Source organism: Lepisma saccharinum, chromosome 2, assembly GCF_977018435.1.
Source record: "Lepisma saccharinum chromosome 2, izLepSacc3.1, whole genome shotgun sequence".
NCBI classification, from domain to species: Eukaryota; Metazoa; Arthropoda; class Insecta; order Zygentoma; family Lepismatidae; genus Lepisma; species Lepisma saccharinum.
In genome coordinates, this window is record NC_139230.1 from 1578915 (window position 1) to 1599618 (window position 20704).

Sequence of the window (20704 nt, forward strand, 5' to 3'; positions counted from 1 at the left end):
CCAGGAGGTTTTAAAATGTAATCGTTAATTGTCACAGGAAATGTTCAAAATGTTATTCTCGTGCATCCACACATTTTTGGCATGGTTTTAGGAAATTTGTGGGCTGATCCCAGAGATTTGCTTTAAATTTTATGCAATAATAGGCTAAAGATTTGCCATCTTTTGTTCCTTGGACAGATAATGTAGACGAAAGTCAAAATATGCTGGGAGTTTTCCAGAAAAGAAAAAGACACTGGCTGGAACATTGTACCCATATCCTTTCCTTAGTCAAAGAAAATATCACATGATAGATAATGTACATTAAGTGGATCATATGTTGGCATGAAGCGAAAGGGGCAAAATCCTAATTCATCAGTCTTGCCAGGTAAATAAGAGTTTGTGTTTGTATAAGAAGTGACATTTGTCATTTTACAGGTTTTAAACCTTTCCCATGCATGACCATATATAATAAAAATCTAAAAGGATGAAGTCAGCAGTAATAAATGTTTATAAAGGAGACAGGTATCCAATGGCCTACGAGATTGAACTGTGAATTTCCTTCAAAATATAATGCATATTAATTAATTTTCATTCATTGTTTTCTGCCTTAAGAGGCAGGTTCTTCACTGCAACCCCCAGGCTTTTGGATTTTGCCCCTTTCGCTTCATGCCAACATATGATCCACTTAATGTACATTATCTATCATGTGATATTTTCTTTGTACCCATATCCTTTCCTTAGTCAATGTTCCAGCCAGTTTCTTTTTCTTTTCTGGAAAACTCCCAGCATATTTTGACTTTCACCAATTCTTTCCAACACAGTTTTATTTCTTACTTTGTCTGTCCATTTCACATGCTCCATTTGCCACAGCCACATTTCTATAGTTTCTAGTCACTTTTCCCCCTCCCTTCTTTGTAGAGTCCAGGTTTCTGCACATGTGTAGAAGTGCAATAAAGTATGAATAGGATTTATCTCCAAATGGTTGATCAGATAATCTCAAAATGGAAAGAAACAAAATATTATCCATCCAAGATCTAGAAAAAAATTTGTTGACAATAATTGTGTATCTATCAGTTTACCTGATTGTACACCATAATTCAGTTGTATCTAATGCTACCTGTAAGTTTTGTGACAGCTGAAAGGTAGTTTTCTAAACTCTAGTTAAAATGTTGTTTCAGATATGAAATGACAGAATCGAACATGAAACTTGCCACACTCTTTACCTGGACAAGATGGCAAAAATGGCAATGCAGCAGAAAACTATAAGATACACGTCTTTGTGATAAAAATAGGTTTTCTGCTAGGGAGACTGAAGTCATGGGTTACATATGGATATGCAACTCTGGAATCCAAATCCTAGGGCTGTCCAATGGCTATTGAAAACCTCATTGAACATTTCTTCATTATGTAATACATACTAAGTTTTTGCCTCATATTATCATTTTTCACTTACCCTGTAGGAATGTCTCCAACAATTCGTAATCCTTCACTTGAATTCAGTTTCAGGTAATGTGATGTTATTATCCCAAGTATAAGCATCACAAGTTCTATTGGAAAAGGTATCCTTGAGACTTTGTTTAGCTTAGGCTGAAATAAAAAAAAATACTCTTCTCAACAGATATCCTTCATTGTAAGTGCTTCATTGAAGAACTTAAATACAGTAAATGTACACCATTGAAGTTTCAAAATGCATTTGAAGTGCAAAGACAGTTTAGGAGAGAATTTCAATCAGATCCATCTTCACAACTTACCGTCACTTGAAATGAAGCACATGGAACTATTCAGAATGTCGACAGGAAATATTCTTGAAGATCACAAACATCAAAGAAAGGTTGATGGATACGTATCGCCAGGTTCTAGAAAATCTGAGCGGCAAATGGTTCGTGAGATAGGAAATTCCAAAACAAGCATCCATCGTATTTTGAAGCACTGGCATTGGAAGAGTTATACAGGGTGTATCATAAGTGGTGGTCATAAATGAAACCAGAGATACATCGCATCAAACCCAGACGAAAGTTTCTCTTCCGCTTTTCTGAGATGCTCAGTGTCAGAGCTAGACACCACCGAAAATGTGGGAAAGTATAGTTCACACATCTGTAGGACGAGTACTATGGCAGTTAGAAAGGTGGTTCCAAAGAAATCATAAAGGAATCTTATGCGCTCTACCAGAAACGCACCATGGGAGATCTGTGGGACCTATGCGGAAGGGACTTCCCATAGTAAATGGGGTTCCCTGCAGAAAGAATATGTGAAAGGGGTATCTGAGGAAGCAGGTGATGTCAATTACATAATATTCAGATACGATTCACAATTACGGAAACACGCTAGATGAAACCGGGATAATTTTAGCATGGTTGCATTGCCGGAGGGGTAATGGGCATAGCAACACCGACAGTAAATGCAAGCAAAATGCTCGCTGGCTGATGAATGTCATGGGAAAACATTGTGGTTGAATGTGACCTCACATGGGAAACAGTTTCAAGGAAGGTATTTAAAAAAAATACCCTGAACATGTATGATACACTTTACTTCACAGGTAGAAAACTGTACGAGAAGTTACAGCAAGTGCTCAAAATGACTTCCATTAATTTCCACACAACAGCGCAACCATCGGTGTAGTGAATTCCACATCTTTTCAATATCCCCAGTGTATTTCGTATTTGTGCACATGCATCAATCTCATGTTCCTCTAACTCGGCAACATTATCGACAGGAGAGCTGTACACCATGCTCTTCATGTGACTCCAAATACAAAAATCCAATGTATTTAAATCAGGTGACCGTGCTGGCCACAATACAGGCCCCGCACAACATATCCATTGCCGACCATAGCATTGTGTAAGGTGCCGCCGCACGCACAGGTAAAGCAAAATCTGCTGGTGCCCCATCGTGCATGAACCACATACACAACCGCTGGTGAAGGGGAACATCTTCCAGGAGGCGTGGAAGATGATTACGTAGGAACTGAAGGTTCCCACGACCATTGAGTTTGGGTGGCAGGATGTGAGGTCTCAATATGAAATCACCTACTACACCCATCCACACATTCAAGGTGAAACGTTGCTGATGTTGTTACTCAAACATTTCATGGGGATTTTTGTCACACCACACGTGAGTATTATGAATGTTCACAATTCCGTCACGAGTGAATCTAGCTTTGTCTGTGAACAAAATGTCACCTAAAAAGCGAGGTTGTAATGCAAGTTTTTGCAGCATCCACTCACAAAACCTAACCCTGGCCTCGCAATCTGTTGCTTGGAGACCTTGTACGTGTTGGAGATGGTATGGGTAGAGCAACTGGTGGTGTAAAATGTGCCACACACTGCTGTGAGAAACGCCTCGCTCCTGTGCCGTGATCCTCCTAGTTGACATCCCTGGTGCTTCTACAACACGTTGAAAAATGCTTTCCTCTTCTTCCACTGTGATACATGATGGCTTACCGCTTCTTTCTCCATATTCAAAACTCCCATGTTCTCGGAGGCGTTGGTGTAATCTTATGAACACGTGACGATCAGGGTCCCGTCGGCGAGGGAAAGCTTCCTGGTACAGGCATGCAGCCTCCACTGCATTGCCGTCTGCTTTCCATAGAAGAAATGCATGTCCGCATATTCTTCGTTAGTGTACACACATTCCATTTGAACCGCGAAGTACATGCACTTCACTGACAGACAAAATTTCTCTGAGGAATCTACATCGCCATGCAGAATTGTAAGGTTTTTCCTTCAGTATTTTGCATTCATTAATTGTTTTGTATGAGAATCCCAGAGATTTTATGACTGTCCCTAAAGATGTTTCCCCACCTTGAAAAAGTTCCGAATCTTTCAACGAAATGCGCAGTTTCCCAACAGTGGGATGATCTTTTCTCCTATAATAAGAGTAAATATGGTGACGAATAGCATCTTGCTGAAAGGTATCTAAATTTGTCATGCGTTTACTGATAGTCCTCTTCTTTCCTGGGGTTTCCAATTTTGAAGCCTCGCATTGATTTATTTCCACCATATTATATTTTTGTTTCCCTATGGTAACAATGGTGTTCTTAGACACGCCGACAGTTGCAGCTGTCCTGTCCAGAACTTTATTTACAGATATGATTGGACCCCCATTGTTTTTCTCTTGCTCAAAATATTTGTGCACAGAACAAACCATCTCCCGCGTTTGGCCTTTGAGAGGAATTTCTTTTAGTGCATGGCCTCTTTGGTACATTGTCATCTCGAGTATTGTCTCCTGTGTTTGACATTCTTCACTCAATCACATGACACACACTCGAGCAGAACACAGAAAATTATGTACAAAAAAATAACACTAAAACAACACATTATATACAACAAAGAATACACTAAATTCACTAAACACTAAACAAATGGACCGGTTAAAATGTCACCGTACCGCAACACAACAAACAAACAACACGTCCTCTCCCACAACATGAAATCTGATTGCAAGAACAATTGCCTGATAAGTGGCAACACCGTGATAAACGTTTTCTGTTGCTGGGTATCCAGGGCTTTGGTGAAGCATTGGGAAGATTTTGATTGGCTCGCATGACAGTAACCCACCCTCCCGCAGTGACGTAGACCCCTTTCCTCCATGTGCTTCACAAGCGTCAATACCAAACTTATTTTGCAGCAGGTATAGCCTTGATGCAAGTCACGCTGCCCTCTGGTGGTAAGGATAGGAACTATGCAAATTAGGTATTACGTAATACTAGTAGAACACGTCGTACCTTTTACATGATTCAAATGCACCTACAGTATGAAGTACAGTGATTTCCAATAACCTCATGTACGTTTCAATTAGGGATGGTATTGAGATGAGAAGAGACTTTCCTTGGTCTCTGTCTTGAGTTTAAAAGGGTTATCTCGTTCTCGGTCTCATCTCAATGGTGGTGGTCTCGTTCTCGTCTCGTCTGCAGGGAGGCAATCTCAATCTCGGTCTCGAATTAGAGACAAGACTGGTCTCGGGCTCAGTACCATCTTTAGTTTCGATTAACAATACGTACATATGTACATAGGTATCATGCCTACATCCTGCATTCACACCACAACACTACTGTGTCACAGTGCCCAAGTTGTAAAGTGTTTGGTTTACATTCACTAGGTTGAGGGTTCAACTCCCGTGACCATCGGAAAACAAAATTCATTTTACCACTGTAGGTATTGGTATTGTTTCTTTCATCTTACGTATTCTCTTCTTTGTATGGGTGTTTCTTATGTGGGTGGGATGGAGGTTTTTCCATAGGCCTTAGTCGACTTCCTTCACACGTCATACTCTTTCCATCTTTTACAAACTACCAACCACAGCTAAACACTGTTTTCCCATGACATTCGTCAGCAAACGATCATTTTGCTTGCATTTACTGTCAGTGTTGCTATGCCCATTGCCCCTCTGGCAACGCAACCATGCTAAAATTATCCCGGTTTTGTCTATTGTGTTTCCGTAATTGTGATTGGTATCTGGATATCATGTAATTGACATCACCTGCTTCCTCATATACCTCTTTCACTTTCTACAGGGAACCCCATTTCCTATGTACAGAGGTGTGAACTGTACTTTCCCACACTTTCGGTGGTGTCTAGCTCTGACACTGAGGAACTTTCATATGGGTTTGACGCGATGTATCTTTGATTTGATTTATGACCATCACTTATGATACACCCTGTATTCCATGAAGTGTCTGTTCTCTTAATGTAGATGATCCAGACTGTAGAGAGCAGTTTTGTGAGTGGTACTTGACAAGATGTGCCAACGGATGGATTGGAAGAAGAGGTTTAGGAGAATACCCTATGCATTCACCAGATCTCATGTCATTAGACTTTGTGTACAGGGATTGATTGAAGAGTCAGTAAACTGGTTATAACTGATAACAGTTAAGTTATAATTTTCATTGTATCAATTATTTATTTATTTAACAGTTTGGGTGACCAACATGCACAATCTTACACATATACAGGCAAGTTTGTGGTTCTTCACATTATAGGAGTTTTACATATTAAGCTACAATATACATGTTCCAGACAAGTGCACTTTCAACTGGGGAAAAGGAAATAGGTCAGTGAGGCCAAGTCTGGGCTGTATGGGGGTGGTTCCACACTTCCCACCTGAAACATTACAGCAATTGTAGAGTCTGCCAGGCCGTATGGGCTCTTGCATTGTGATGAATGAAGATGACAACCTCACTCAACATTCCTGGCCGTTTGAGTCTGATGGCTTCACGTAACCCCATTAACATGGCACAATATCTGCTGCCAAAACATTCCTCACCCACAAGAAGCGTATGACACTTCGCACTTCCACACCAGACAATTCTGCAATCATCTCACCATTGCATTGGCTACGAACCACTGACGGTAAACGTAAAGTTGTCGCAACTCGCCACACATATATGACACAATCTGTTGCACCTCCAGGTAAACCAATTACTTACCTCATATTTCGTGCATTCACAGAATGCTTGTTGTAATATTTTTTTCTGATCCATCCATGTATTTAGACAAGAAAATCACATTATCTAAAAATATGGTAAGGAATTACAATGAAATTTTAGATTTAGGAAAATTAGATTGTAATGTTTGATATGCTCAATGTCATGGCATGCATGTGCAAACATGCAATTCATGGACAATAATAAATCTAATCTAATGTATTGGAAAATCATATGTTCAATTCATGTCTCATAATAAAACAAAGTTTGAGTTGCCATAACTTACTTCTAATGAAATCAGTTATGTTGCTTCTATTCAAGAAAATAACATTTTTTTAAAATTGTATGAAATTAATAAACTATTTTTACACAATTACCTTCAAGAATTCATTATTTATCACAAGAATAACTATTGCAGTTGCAGACATCCCAAGAGCCACCACATTTGAATTTGTTATTTTGGAAAATATATCCACATATGTCTGGAAAGATACAAAACAATGTATTTAAAAATTAGTCACAAGTATTTGAACATAGTACAACTGCCACATGATCATAAATAATAAGATAAAGATAAAATAATCATCGGTATTAATGACAAGGGGAACAGGGATCCACATTGTATCCCCTCAAATAATTGAAGCACACACCAGTTGCTGCCATTCAAAGAATTTTGTTTTTAGTGGATAAATGCGTGCACACACAAATATTTTTCTACATTATCTTCCTTGCAAAAATAATTCAAATAACTGCACACCCATCAGCAGCAGCTTGTCTTAAAGGCACGTCCCCACTATGCCAATTCGCAAGGCTGCATACAAAAGCCGAGCAAGTGGGTTCATGTCTTTGGCCTGTGTTGACAGGGCAGTTGCCAGGCTGATTCCAAGCTCACTAGTTGCAGTTTACTTCAAAGGAAATCATGCCAATGCTTGAACTGGCGGATGCACCAAGTGGCCCTGAGCATGTCTACACAGGTTGAGAAACTTTTGATCATGGAGTGGAGTGGACAGACTGGCAATTTATAGCATTATAGAAGTATATAACATATATAATATATACCTTGTTTTAAGCCTTTGAAACACACGACTTTTTTTTTACAAATGTTTAAAACGTTTAAAACACAGTGTTGTAACTTTTAAAACCCATCTTGCTACCTGATATTTGATACTCTGGTTATTTGTGTGTTTTGTAACTTTGTCTTTTCATTGAATCCGTGTCATTTTGTTTATTGTGCACAGAAGTCTGGTCAGTGGCTGAAAATATATATTCAGTTAACAAAAGAAACATATCATAATTATTACCCATGGGGCACATTTAAAATGCCTGGCTATGTTGTTTTTTTTGTTTACAAGTATTTAAAACATTTATAAAATTAAATAGTCTATCGATGAAACAGCTTTGTTCCATACTTGACACACTGGACATAGTTCTTAATGTCAATATTTTGTGCATACATGATAAAATGTATTTCAGAAAACAGAGTAGCTAGCACGTGGATAGTGTGAATTAGGTGAACCTTCTCGAACAGCTTACATGAAAGATTTAAGAGTAGCATAAATAGGTATTTTAAGAAGTTAATCAAGTGTTTACTTTATAACTAGAAAATCATCCTTTGGATGATTAACAGATTCCTTATTAATAATCATTCTTAGAAAATGAGTCTTTTTAGTAGTTTTAAACATTTCATTTGTTTAAAACAGTTTTTTTTGTTCTTCATTATAACATGTTTAAAACAAAAAAAACTGCTTTCTTTTTGAAAAAACAAATTTTGCCAGCTGTGCTCATCATACATTTTCACAGAGTATCTCACGTGTGCTGCCAACAAGCTATCGAATCAGACTGATGCACATCTCCACACTGCAGTGCTGTAGGGACATTTTTCGATATTGGCAAAGCAGTGCAGCTTTTGCTCATGGCCTTGCCAGCTGGCCAGGGGGGCATGAAGGGGTACTTGTGCACCCCCTAATTTTCCTCTGCATCCCCTTTAGCACCTCTATTGTACCTATGTTGAAAACATTATCTCTTACAGTGTTATATGTGGTAATCACATTGAGTGCCCGAATGTTAGGTATTGTAGTGAGATCACTGATATTGTATTGCGGCTTTTCTTTCAATATTTGGCTGTACTGTCGGCAGTCTCTATAAAGATCAGAGGCCATTGTCTTTTCTTTCATCAGTATTGTTGTTAAGAATTGTTTCTTCTTTTGTTTTAAATGGCCTGTTTAAAAGTTCAGAGCCGTAGCTAGAGGGCAGTGAACAATATAAATTAAAACGTTATAAAAGAGAGAATGCAGCACCCTATTGAATTCATATATTGTTTTCAGTTTGCAATAATTTGGATCTTCTTTCTTGTGAGCGAAGTGAGCAATATCATTATTTTCTGTAATGCATTGTAAATTACCAGAGAGAGAAGTAAGACCAACTATGAACTTCCGAGTTAAGACTGTTGCTGCCAAGCAGTTTGGTCTTAAATGCATGAACACTTATTTGAATGAAAAGGAGTGCGCACATTTGAGAGATTTATATCATTTTTGCTGTTGGTTTGTTAAGAGGTGGATGAATTGATTATGTATTGCATTTAAATAATATGTTATGTGCATTAAAGAAACTTTGAATACGTACACAATTTAGTGTTAACATGTTTCATATGTATTTTCTTATTTTTACATCGCTCAGTGTTGCATTTATGTGTAAAACGTACTATGTTGTACATGAAAGTTATATATGTCATATGTAAAAAAATAATTATATTCATCATGCATTTTCTGTTTTCAAAAAATCAGTTTGTGTGCTTGTTTTCAATTATTAGCTAATGTGAAATTTAACGTGTTGAAGAAATATTTCAAATTGTTTGTCCAACACAAATGCTTTAGCACCATCTTCTCCCCTTTTTTCCATGATTTACAAGAATAATAAAGTCTTTGATGATACTACTACTACTATACAAATAATAATAATAATAATAATAATAATAATAATAATGTTGTTATTATTATTTTTATTATTATTATTATTATTATTGGCATGATTATCTTGGTACTTGGCCCTCAGACAAAAATTTGTGGTTCAACATTGCACCCCCTAAATTTTAAATTTTATTCCACACTCCCTCAGCACCCCCAGATGATTAATCCTGGTGCGGCCACTGCAGCTGGCATAGTGGGGATGTGCCTTTAGGTGACAAAGTGGCACAAACATAACATATTTCTGGACTTGCATCGATATTGTGTATTGAATAATAGCTACATGATGTAATCATAAAGCAAATTACTTCCCGAGCATTTTCTGTTGCTGTTTGCCTGTGTAATGGATTAAAATTCCATCCTTTTGCATGGTGGCATACTGTTACTGCCACTTCAAGAGAGCATTGGAGGCCTCTCTATCATTTTACACACATTTTGGGTGCTTTACCTGCCTTTCTGCCTATCACAGTGTGGGCAGCCGGTGGTTGCAGGCAGTCCAGTGTTGTCAATCTCAGAATGTTGAAACCTTACGTGCATGACAAAGATACCCCGATCCTTCCAGATTGTGGAGCATGGTTTGATATTTCCTGAACACTTTGGTTTCTTTGGTGAATATTGTAGTTTGCATTTGTGTGCAGACCTGTTGTGTATTTGGAACACATGCAGATCTCACACAAGATGTCTAATACATTATAAATGATATGCACGCATAATTCAACATTATTTAATTGACCACAAATTACCATTCAACAAACTATAATGAACTCCATTTATACAAGACAAAACACAATCTCCTTTTACCCACATATCAGGCGCGTATATTCTAGGCTACCTAGGCTATCGCCGAAGCCCAGATTAAATACAGAAAATAATCGACTATCAAATGTGACTGATGCTTCACTCTCAAACAACGACCGCGGGAAAAAATGATAGCATAAAACCCGCGACTCCTGTGCACCGCTCCAGCGACGAGAGGAGGGGGAGAGTGGACCATGCTTTCTTATGGCCCGAGCTCAAAGGAAGAAAAGGCTACGCCAGGATCACTCTATACATGGGGATGGACTCCTTTGCTTTAAAACTACCACCAAACTTCAGCGGTTACATTCTTCGCCGACCAGCGCCTGGGGGTGGTCGGTGACGTATTTGTAGTGGCTTCTTAGACAGGGAACTCTTCGTTTTACAACGGTGGTAAAACCTTACAGTGATGCCAATGCACTAACCAGCATGCGATTATCCCAGGTAAGGGAAATTTTGAAACTAAACTACTATTACAGGAACGGGAAAAAGAGTGGCTGGCATGTGATAGGGAATTTGTCCTGTAGGCCAAAACAACACTTTCCCTCGAACACATGCAGAACTCACAGGTCGCTGACCTTCAACCAACGACGTTTTCAACCCCTCTGCTGCTTTGTTTATGACTGGCTGAGGTAGACTGACTGGATGACAAAGGGCATTTTGCGAGGGGAAATCGCGTTGAAGGAAGTTTAAGAAAATTAGGTTTCTTACTGTGTGGATTTTCTTACGTGTATTGAGTGAGTGAATTACGTATATATGTTTTGAATGATCTGTGCTGCGTCGTGTAGTGAACGAAAATGAATGGCATAATTAACGAACTATTGCCGAAACAATTTACTCTGCTTTTGCATGAGGATAAACTTCAAATCGTGAGGATATGCAGGCCTCTGGCATCGCAAAGAAGAGAAGAATGGATTTGATTTGTTATTTTGCGTTGCTCTTCTGCCACTTTAGTTAATCGCGACGATGAGAATAAGTGACGATACGATGAAATTCATGAAGGGTCATTCACAAAGAATACCCATGTCCATGCCTGGATTTGACCCCTGGCGTCATAGTGCGCTGTGCTAATAACCATTTTACCACAGAGGTTGCCAAGAGAAGAATGGGGTTCCTGTCCAAATTAAATAAGGTAAGAAATTTTTTCTCGAACGTAGGCCTACATAAATATTTCACAATATGGGCCTCTATATTTTATAAATAATCATGAAATATTTGAAATGTTTTCCTTATTGTTTTTATATTAATGACACAGTGATATTTTTATAATTAGTAAATTGTAATGTATGTATTTTAATGGCAATGTCACATCACCTTAAAATCCAAGAAATTGAACGAAAAAGAGCCTCCCATTTGAACATTATGATAAAAAGAGATAGCCCAGGTTTTAAACCCAGCATACGCCACTGCCACATATCGACAATTTCAAAGGACTTATAAACCAGACAGTCTATTTACATAATCAGCATCACACACATGACAAGACAAAAAGTTGTTTTTCCTTAGATACATTTCTACCACTTTTAAAACTTTTTTGAGTACAGGAAGTTGATGATTGATATTTTTCAAGTTGCAGGAATTTCTACTGCTCATTTACAATAGCATATGTAATCAAACTTTCATATCACTGTTTCTTTACTTAACTCCCCAGGTACACATTTATTTGAGACTGGGTGAATCCCAGAACCACTTTATGCAAGGACAAAGCTGTAGAATTCCAACCTTATATCACACCTACCTTGGGAATCGAACCTGATCTCCTGTGTGACAGTCAGACATGACCCCACTAGAGCTCATCAGCTTCAAGATACAAATAAGTTTTCAATATATTGTGGGGAAACTGAGAAAACAGTATTTATGCTAAAGGGGGACCAGGGTGGGTTCTGCCCCCCCTCACAGAGAAACAAGTGGCCCCCGTCTTTAGAAAAAAATATTTTGATTGTTAATATATAAAATGGCATCATTATTACTGGGGTGGTATTTGAAGTCCCCCATATGGTTTCTATATGCTCGAGAATGGGGTTGAGATTGGGTGTTATTTTAAGAGGTTTACCCTTTATTCATCTGTGTAGCATGCATACGCACGCACGCACACACAGACGCACAATATAGCTATTAAATTTATAAATATAAAATATAAGTAGAGGAAACATTCCCGCAAGCCACATCATCAGTTGTAGAAAAGATGGTGGAAATGGAAGTTTTTGACCTGCAGCATTGCCATGTCTAGATCGATGATCTATAGTCCAGTCAAATTAGACAAAAAGATGGCAATAGAGGAAAAAAAAATCTAAGAGTTTTGAAAATTGGTATGGTTGTTCGTTGGTACCTACAGTACAACATACTAAAAGTCCTGGAGGGTGGGGGGCGATCGGGCCGTGGGGGAGCTGTTTAAAGGTGACTTTAAAGGTTTAAAGGTGATTGCCACAGACTGAAGTGCATGTTATCCCAGCCTTACGACATCCGCATCGTACCCCACAACCAGTTGTACATTTGCAAAATATGTTTTTCATGATTGAGTCAGGAGCTGCAGTCTGTGGCAATTGTGAGGGAAGCTGCACGAATAGCCCTCCACCAGAAGAAGAGGAGTTCGATGAAGATGTAGCCGAAGACCCAGACCAATGAGTTTCCACAAAAACTATTTGATTTTACTTCAAGTTTAATGTATAATATAAATATGGTGCTCGGTAATTGTCCTAATTTCATTCAAATACACATTTTCTGTAAATTTACTTATGAAATGGCAATAAAGGCTTTCTTTAAAAAATGCCTATGTTTTGTCTACCCTATAACTTTGAAAATATGCCTCCTACGAGAAAAATGAATAGGACCTTTCTTGTAGGAAATTTTGTCTACTTGAATTTTGTATGTGGATAAATTTTCCGTAGGGTTGATAGTTACGGAGATATAAACAAAAAAACGAGGAAAAGTCACCTTTAAACAGCTCCCCCACAGCCCGCTCGCCCCCCACCCTCCAGGACTTTTAGTATGTTGTACTGTAGGTACCAATGAACAACCATACCAATTTTCAAAACTCTTGGATTTTTTTCCCTCGATATGTCTAATTTGACTGGGCTACTAGGTGTGCAAATTACTTATATTTGCAAAGTTCATGAACTTTCCGGACAGACCTCGTAGATTAGGTTGAGGTATGGCAGGTTCCTTTTGGGGTGGAGGGTAAATTTGCCGGTGGCAGTGTGAATCTGGAGGGTGTGGAAAGTGATGAAAATGGGGCAGGATTTGGGAGAAGTAGGGGGCTTGTCAGAAGCTATGTTTCTGGTTTCGGGATCACTGTGGAGAATGGGGAGGAGGAAACATATGGTGTGCCTGATTTTGTTGAGGTGAGGGTGATTTATGAGGCAGCTTGGAATGTTTGTTTGGTGACCACAGTTGACCAGGGCTTGGTGGAGATTGTAGTTCTGTCAGGGGGTGAGTGAAATGTTGAGGCATTGTCCCCTGAAGGCCAGGGAGAATGGGATGTCTTTCTCGTGTGAATAGATGGGAGCTGGAGAAGTATAGATATTGCATGTGATTGGCGGGTTTCTTATGTATGGATGTTATCAAATCACCTTTCTCAATGTGCATGTTGGCCTCCCCGATGGTGCAGTGGTAGCGTCGTTGCCTTGTAATCAAGGGGTCCCGGGTTCAATACCTGGTGGAGGCACATAGTGGTTCGGATCCCACTTTAAACTGTAGGTCCAGTCCCGATTAGCCTTGTGTGTACAAAGTGGACTTAAAAAATACCAAATCAAATCAAATCAAATCAATGTGCATGCCAACATCCAGGAAGGTGATTTTGTTGGTGGAGTGGTTTCAGGTGAACTTGATATGCAGAAGTGGTTGAGTTCTTCCAGAAAAGTGGATGGGAATGCTTTTCCATGTGTCCAGAGCATGAAGATATCATCAATGAAACAGAGCCGGAGAAGGGTTTTAGAGGTTGGGTCTCGAGGAACTCTTGTTTGAGTTTGCCCATGAAGAGGATAACATAGGATGGGGCCATTCTGGTGCTCATGGTTGTGCCATGGATCTGTAGGAAAACTTGGTTTTCAACGGTGAAGTTGTTGCTTGTGAGGTCAAGGTGGGCTAGGTGGGTCAGAAAATTGGTGCTAGAGTTGTGGGGTTCGGTCTGCTGTTGAGGTAGAATTCCATTGAGCAGAGGCCATGAGAGTGAGGTATGTTGGTATAAAGGAAGTGATGTTAATGATAGCAAGCATGGTGTTTGGGAGCATTGTGGAAGGACGTTGATTTTCTGGAGGAAGTGGTTGGTGTCACAAAGGCAGGAGGGGGGCTGGGAGCTTTCACGAGAGGCTGAAGGTGGAAGTCCACAAAGGCTGATTTTTTTCGGTGGGTGAGTTGTTGCTGGACTAGATGGGTCTGCTAGGGTTTGCCAGGTTAGTGAATTTTGGGCAGCAGGTAAAAAGTACAGGTGCAGGGGTTGTTTCTGATGAGCATGGATATAGTGGAGGCTGTCAGGTTCTCAGGGGGTCTTTGGTGTGGGCGAAGTCCTGGATTTTGTTGAGGTGTGTGGTTGATAGTTCAACCTTGGTGGTTTTGTAGGTGGAGGAGCTGACCAGCTGGCGAGTGGCTTCTGCCAGGTAATCATGAGAGTTCATGACCACTGCAGTGGACCCCTTGTCAGTCAGGAGAATTTTCATGACACGGTTGTGGTGGAGGTTTATAAGAGCTTTTGTTGGGAAGGGTTACAGTTTGGTTTGTTGTAGAGGCTATCTAAAAATGAGCTGTCAGAGGCCATGTAACTTCTCAGGAGGTGGTTGGTAGGAGGGGGGGAGGCAAAATAGGAGGCAGTTTGGGTGAGTTTCATTGGTTGTGATGGGGGAGGGTTGCCCAAAAAGTGTTGATGTCAAAAAGCAGATGGGATTGGTTAGGAGGAGTTGGAGTTGTGGGGAAGAAGGTGAGACTTTGGATAAAACATCCATATGGGCAGTGGTAAGTTCGTGGCTGCATAAATTAAGTACAGTCTGGCATTTTGTAGTAGGTTAGAGTCTTATGACCATGAATCTGATGGGGGTGGGTTTGTTCATGGACTGGTTATTTTCCAAAGTGCGATGAAATTTTAAATGAAATGAAATGCAATAACCAGATCAATTTATGAGCAATAATATAAACTATCAAGGAAAATCAAATAGATTCTCCTCAACTCTTTTTGTTGGCATTACAAAAAGCAGAAGCAAATGAGGGGTACTAGGAGAAAAACATAGCATCTCTATTGAACAATGACACATTGATCTGGGGCTCTCAATTACTCACACATCTATAATGGACATTTCCACTCTGACATGAAAAAGTTTTAAATCTATTCATTTTACTGATAATGACACCAAAATGAGATGTGCAAAATAGCTTGGTGATATTTGTTTTGATTCTTGAGAAACATGCCTTCAAACACAGCTGAAAGTCACCTCCTACTTAACTGAATTCAAAACGTCCTCTGATTGGCCTGATGTCATCATTTAGAAATCCGTGCAGGCAGGGCTTCTGCTCGTCCCGTAAACTTAGCATGCACCGCGAAAATGACAGCAAAAAGACAAAGCAATACTGGTAACAGTCAATGGCTGAACACGAGAATAGCCTTGTTCATTGCCAATACATAGGTTCTCCATGCCTTTTCTGGAATTACAATTATTTTTGTCATAATATTTTCTTCGCAAATTTTAAAATAACAATAGTTTAGAACACTCGGGTTTACATGCCAATTTCTTCAATATAAGAGGTGATACGGTAAAAAAATGTACGTGTAGTTTTTAAATTTCCTGCAGTAAATGACAGTTTTCTTCAGTTAATATATATATATATATATTGCAAATTTATGTATTTATCCTTTTACGTCACTTTTCCGTCACTTTGTTTAACTGCAATGATGAGAATGCATGGTTAATTTATATGTATCTTCTCTTAACGTCACATTTCAAACTTTTGGCTAATTGCGACAATAAAGATGAATGACTACAAGCAGAAGAAACTCCCCCACTAACACCACCACCAACCAGCAGACTCTAAGTATCACCCAACCTGCCCACAAGACAAGACTTTGGTCTCTGTCTCATTCCGAAAACATTCACTTGTCCTGTCTCCTTTTATGAGATGAGATGGGAAATGTCTTGTCTCATGAGCAACACTAACGTTAAGCATAGAAGCATCTCCCTAGCTGTCCCCAAAGTCTCCAACAACCCCCCTCCCCCACCAAATAATTTCCACTTCAATGATAGGACATTCACAGAGAGTCATGTCCAGGTCGAGAATCAAACCTAGAACATGCAACTTCCTCAGATATATCATGAATTTTGTGTATAAGAATTATAACGCCAGTTCATTCATGGTAATTCTGAATTGACAGTTTGGTTTTGTATATATGAGCAGGATAATATCCAGTTTTCGAGGGCTTGTAGCATTGGAACGAGGAGTCAAACAAAAGAAATCATTGAGGAAAGTTTTTTGTCTTTATAATCTCTATGTACTGTGAAAGTTTGTATGATAAGCCTTTGCATACGTTGTTAATTCTATATTTTTCGAGACTTGAGATGAGAACGAGAATTGCCCTCCGAAAGAGAGACAAGAACAAGATGAGACCGTCAACGAGGCATTTACAAATAAACACGAGACAGGCATTTACAACTTTCAATGAGAATGAGACCAAGACTGCCATGTCTCGTCTCGATAGGATCCCTAGTGGTGAGGTTGTGAACCAACCAATTAATGTGTTCGTGGTAAAGAGATGAGGCAGCTTTTTTCGCACAAAATTCAAAATATATTGTACCATTTCAGTATGTGATATAATGTTATACACATTATTTCCTTGTAATAATTACACATAAACTAATCTTTGAAATGTACTGTGCAACTGATGTAATCTTCTCAGTGTATTTTCTCTTATCTGAACAAAAAATTTTTATCATCAATTTCCGAAAAGAAATTAAACACAAACTGAAATTGCTTTATGGAAAATAAAGTAAAATATGCATTATAAATAAAGTGAAGAATGTGAAAGTGAAAATTCTTATTTTGCACTACCTCATAGGTTATGGTAAGTTTCGATAAATATAAGTTTAAAATATATTTTTTAAAATTTGGTCAGCAACCAATTTTACAAGCAATTTTTTTCGCATGACCTGAGAACACGCCTGCAGCAGAACTCTTTTATTTATCTTGCACATGAGCAGCAGGGTTATTTAATAGAAGAATGGTCATTACAAAGCATAGCTTTCCCTTTTGCTATCGCTCCTTCTTCCATTCCCTACTGAAAATTCTGTCTACTGTTTTCAGTAGATCAATGGGTGTTTTAAAACATCTACTGTCTTCAGTAGATCAACTGTAATGCTACTGTCTTCTATTGTTTTTAGTAGGCTACTGTTTTCAGTACATCAACTGTACTTCTATTGTTTTTAGTAGGCTACTGTTTTCAGTAGATCAACGGTAATGCTACTGTCTTCTACAGTTTTTAGTAGGCTACTGTTTTCAGTAGCTGAACTGTACTGCTAATGTTTTCAACTGTTTTTAGTAGCTCAACTGTTTCTACTGTTTTCAGTAAATGAACTGTACTGCTAATGTTTTCTACTGTTTTTGGTAGTCCAACTGTTTCCTCTATCTTAAGTAGTTGAACTGTATTCGTAACATTTGCAGTAATATGATTGTACAACTAACATATTTTATTGTGTTCAGCATATTGCTGTCTGAAAACAGTAGTCTTGTCAGTAATGGAAACTTTCTTATCTATACAACTGAAAATGCAATGGAAAAATTGTATAAACAACTAAAATAAATGTATGGTAAAGCATATGTGTAACTTGCTACTTAGGAATGCATTCACACAACAAAGAAATCATATAAAGTGAACACATTTTTAAGTGTGTAGCTTCATTGTGGTTAAACATACTCTCTTATACATAAGTTAACATATTGTTATTCAAATTCACATGAAAACAGCAAAAATTAGTTTAAATGAAGACCTGACCCTCAATGCTTGAAAAATCAAAACAAGCAAACGCTGTTGACTAGGTTGATAAAAAAATGGATCCTTTCTGCAATTGCATTACACAGATATAATAATAACTATGGAAATTCCATGCTGAAAAAAAATCAACTGCGTGATCATGTATTCCAACTGCTAGCTGTTTTGAGGTTGTGTTATTTCTTAAGAAAGAATTACAGTGACTGATTCATTAAGATATATCTGACTTCAGTAGTCTTCATTAGAAAAACAGTAGAAATTCAGTTCATGTACTGTTTTTCCAATTCACTTCAAAATCACTGAAGATATAGTGTCAAGAATGAATTTGTCTATTCTTGGGAGTCAATAAATTATTTTATAATATATGGTAGCGAGTATTATGCATTATTATTTACATTATTTTTTCAGTACAGTAGCACACTATGGTAGTCCTACTGTAGAGTACAGTAGCTGTACAGTAGATTTACAATAGGATTTCAGTACATTTCACAGTACACAGTAGAAGACATTTGAAAACAGTAGAAATTTCCAGCAGGGTTATTTAAATCTGTACAGATTTGTAAAACTGCTGCACATGTTGGCTCTCCATGGCTACCCCCAGTAAACATGCTCAAGAGCAGACAACAAACGATCTCTAACGTAGCCAATGTTGGCTATGATCTCTAAGTAGTGACTTATTAATATGGCAAGGCGTGTTGAGGCAACGCTAGCCTCGCAACTTTGGAAGTCTCGTGTTTGCCTTGAACTCAATGCAGAGAAACGCGAGAACTTGCAGGGGTAATTTTTCCAGGTGTAGTTTTTAAAATTGCTGTAAAAAATTGAGTAGAAATGTCCATTAAATTACGCAACTCTATCTACAATTCTAGGATCTTGCATCGAAATTTGAGATCTGCAAATCTATTTATCTTTCAAAGTAAAAAGTAAAAGTAAGGTGCTCTCCTGTGCTTTGCACCACACCATGAAGGCATATAGGGGTGTGGAGTTAGGGCCCCAGACTTTCTTAATCTTGGCTGAAGGTGGGGGTGATGTGATCAGCGCCAACTCCTGGCTGCCTTCACCACCTAGACTTTCCTCCAGGTACCCACTTCATATGGTGCTGGGTGGGCACTGAAGCAGCTTGAACAGGTGGAAAAAAATTCCGGTTCTTCCCCACTGGGCTTGAACCCTGGTCTCTCACATGGTAGTCAGTCACCCTAACAACTGAGCTACCATGGCTCTTTAATCTCTCAAGGATATCAAATAATTGCAATTCAAGGAAGATTGGAAGAATATTCATATGTATACAAATACTTTATGTGTAAGCAATGATCAGGGTCCCTTCCCTAGCCATAGCTAATGAACACCTTGAAATAGAATGTATGTGGCTGAATCATTTCATTCCAATGCAGTTGCATTAAAAAATAATCTGCCTGAAAATACTCACATAGACAATATTGAGCGGCCCATGGAAACGAGTTACAGATAATCCTAGGATCTCTTTCACCTGGGATGTGAATACATGTACAGCTGCTCCTGTGGTAAATCCGCTGACAAGGGTATCAGATAACAGCATGCTTATTACTCCAAGCCTACAAAGGTACATACAAAGCTGAAATGAGATAGAAAATGCAGTTAATGAATACTGGATTGAAAATGTGTCAAATGTATCTAACATCTATTTCTAATTTCTTTTTTGTATATGGTTGATGAAGTCATATAAGTGATGAGGAAAGGACAGTCAAGCATTAGTGCCATTACATTCAAGTTACTACGAGGGAGGGGCATAATTTATAATACACCACTATCTTGCATATAGATAAGAATACATAAAATTCAGGTTGTACCAAATTATTATTTCTAACGAAATCACTAAAATATTTTTCTGCCAGTCCTTGGTTTGATGCCCCAGCAGGAGTTCCAAAACTTCAGTGTCAATACTGCACTATAGGACAAAAAGTGTGGAAAAATAGTAGCAATCTGTTGAGAGCTAGAGAACAGGAACAATGGGTCTTGATGCAGTGACCACATGTCACCAAATGAAAAGTCACTTGGCACCAGGTCTTGACCACTTCAAGGACTGCTGCATCATGGAATTTGTACCCACCATCAACTGTTACTCCCAGTGGCAAAGGTCACCACATGTCACTATAGTTTGGTATGTGGAATCCATCAGTCATCATACAAAACAAAACTTCACTCCATTGGTGTTGACTACACATGCCCCCTATTTACTGATTACTAATAAATAGATGTTTTCACATCTTGAAAACTTCAGATGTTCTACTACCAAGAAATTCTCATTTTGAGTAAGTTTGTTTGCAACATGCGAGAAATAAGTTAGTTGCATAGATGTGGACTAATAGTGTCAAGAAGGCCCTTATAAATGGTCAAGTGGAATGAAAGTTCCATATGTTCTTCAAACTTGAGAAACATTTAGTAAAATAGACCCTGTTTCAATTATATCTACACACAGCCTTAGCATTTTCTTTCGTTTTCAAGAATGTGATAAATGTGACATGGTTTCAGTTTTCCCTATCTACAAGAAATCATTTTATAAGTCTACATGTACTTCAATGGCTTCAATTCTGAAGAAAATTTATC

At 38.5% G+C, this 20704-nt stretch overlaps 1 protein-coding gene across 6 annotated transcripts in view; it reads right to left on the reverse strand.

Moving 5' to 3' along the window:
• Positions 1-20704, reverse strand: part of LOC145983853 (prestin-like) — a 327363-nt gene that overhangs the window by 105788 nt on the left and 200871 nt on the right. For all 6 annotated transcript variants that reach the window (XM_083116901.1, XM_083116905.1, XM_083116900.1 and 3 more), the window contains 3 exons: positions 19548-19712; positions 6778-6882; positions 1433-1566 (listed from right to left, as the gene is read on the reverse strand). In XM_083116901.1, coding sequence (XP_082973027.1) covers positions 1433-1566; positions 6778-6882; positions 19548-19712 — 404 coding nt within the window. The remainder of the gene's footprint in view (positions 1-1432; positions 1567-6777; positions 6883-19547; positions 19713-20704) is intronic.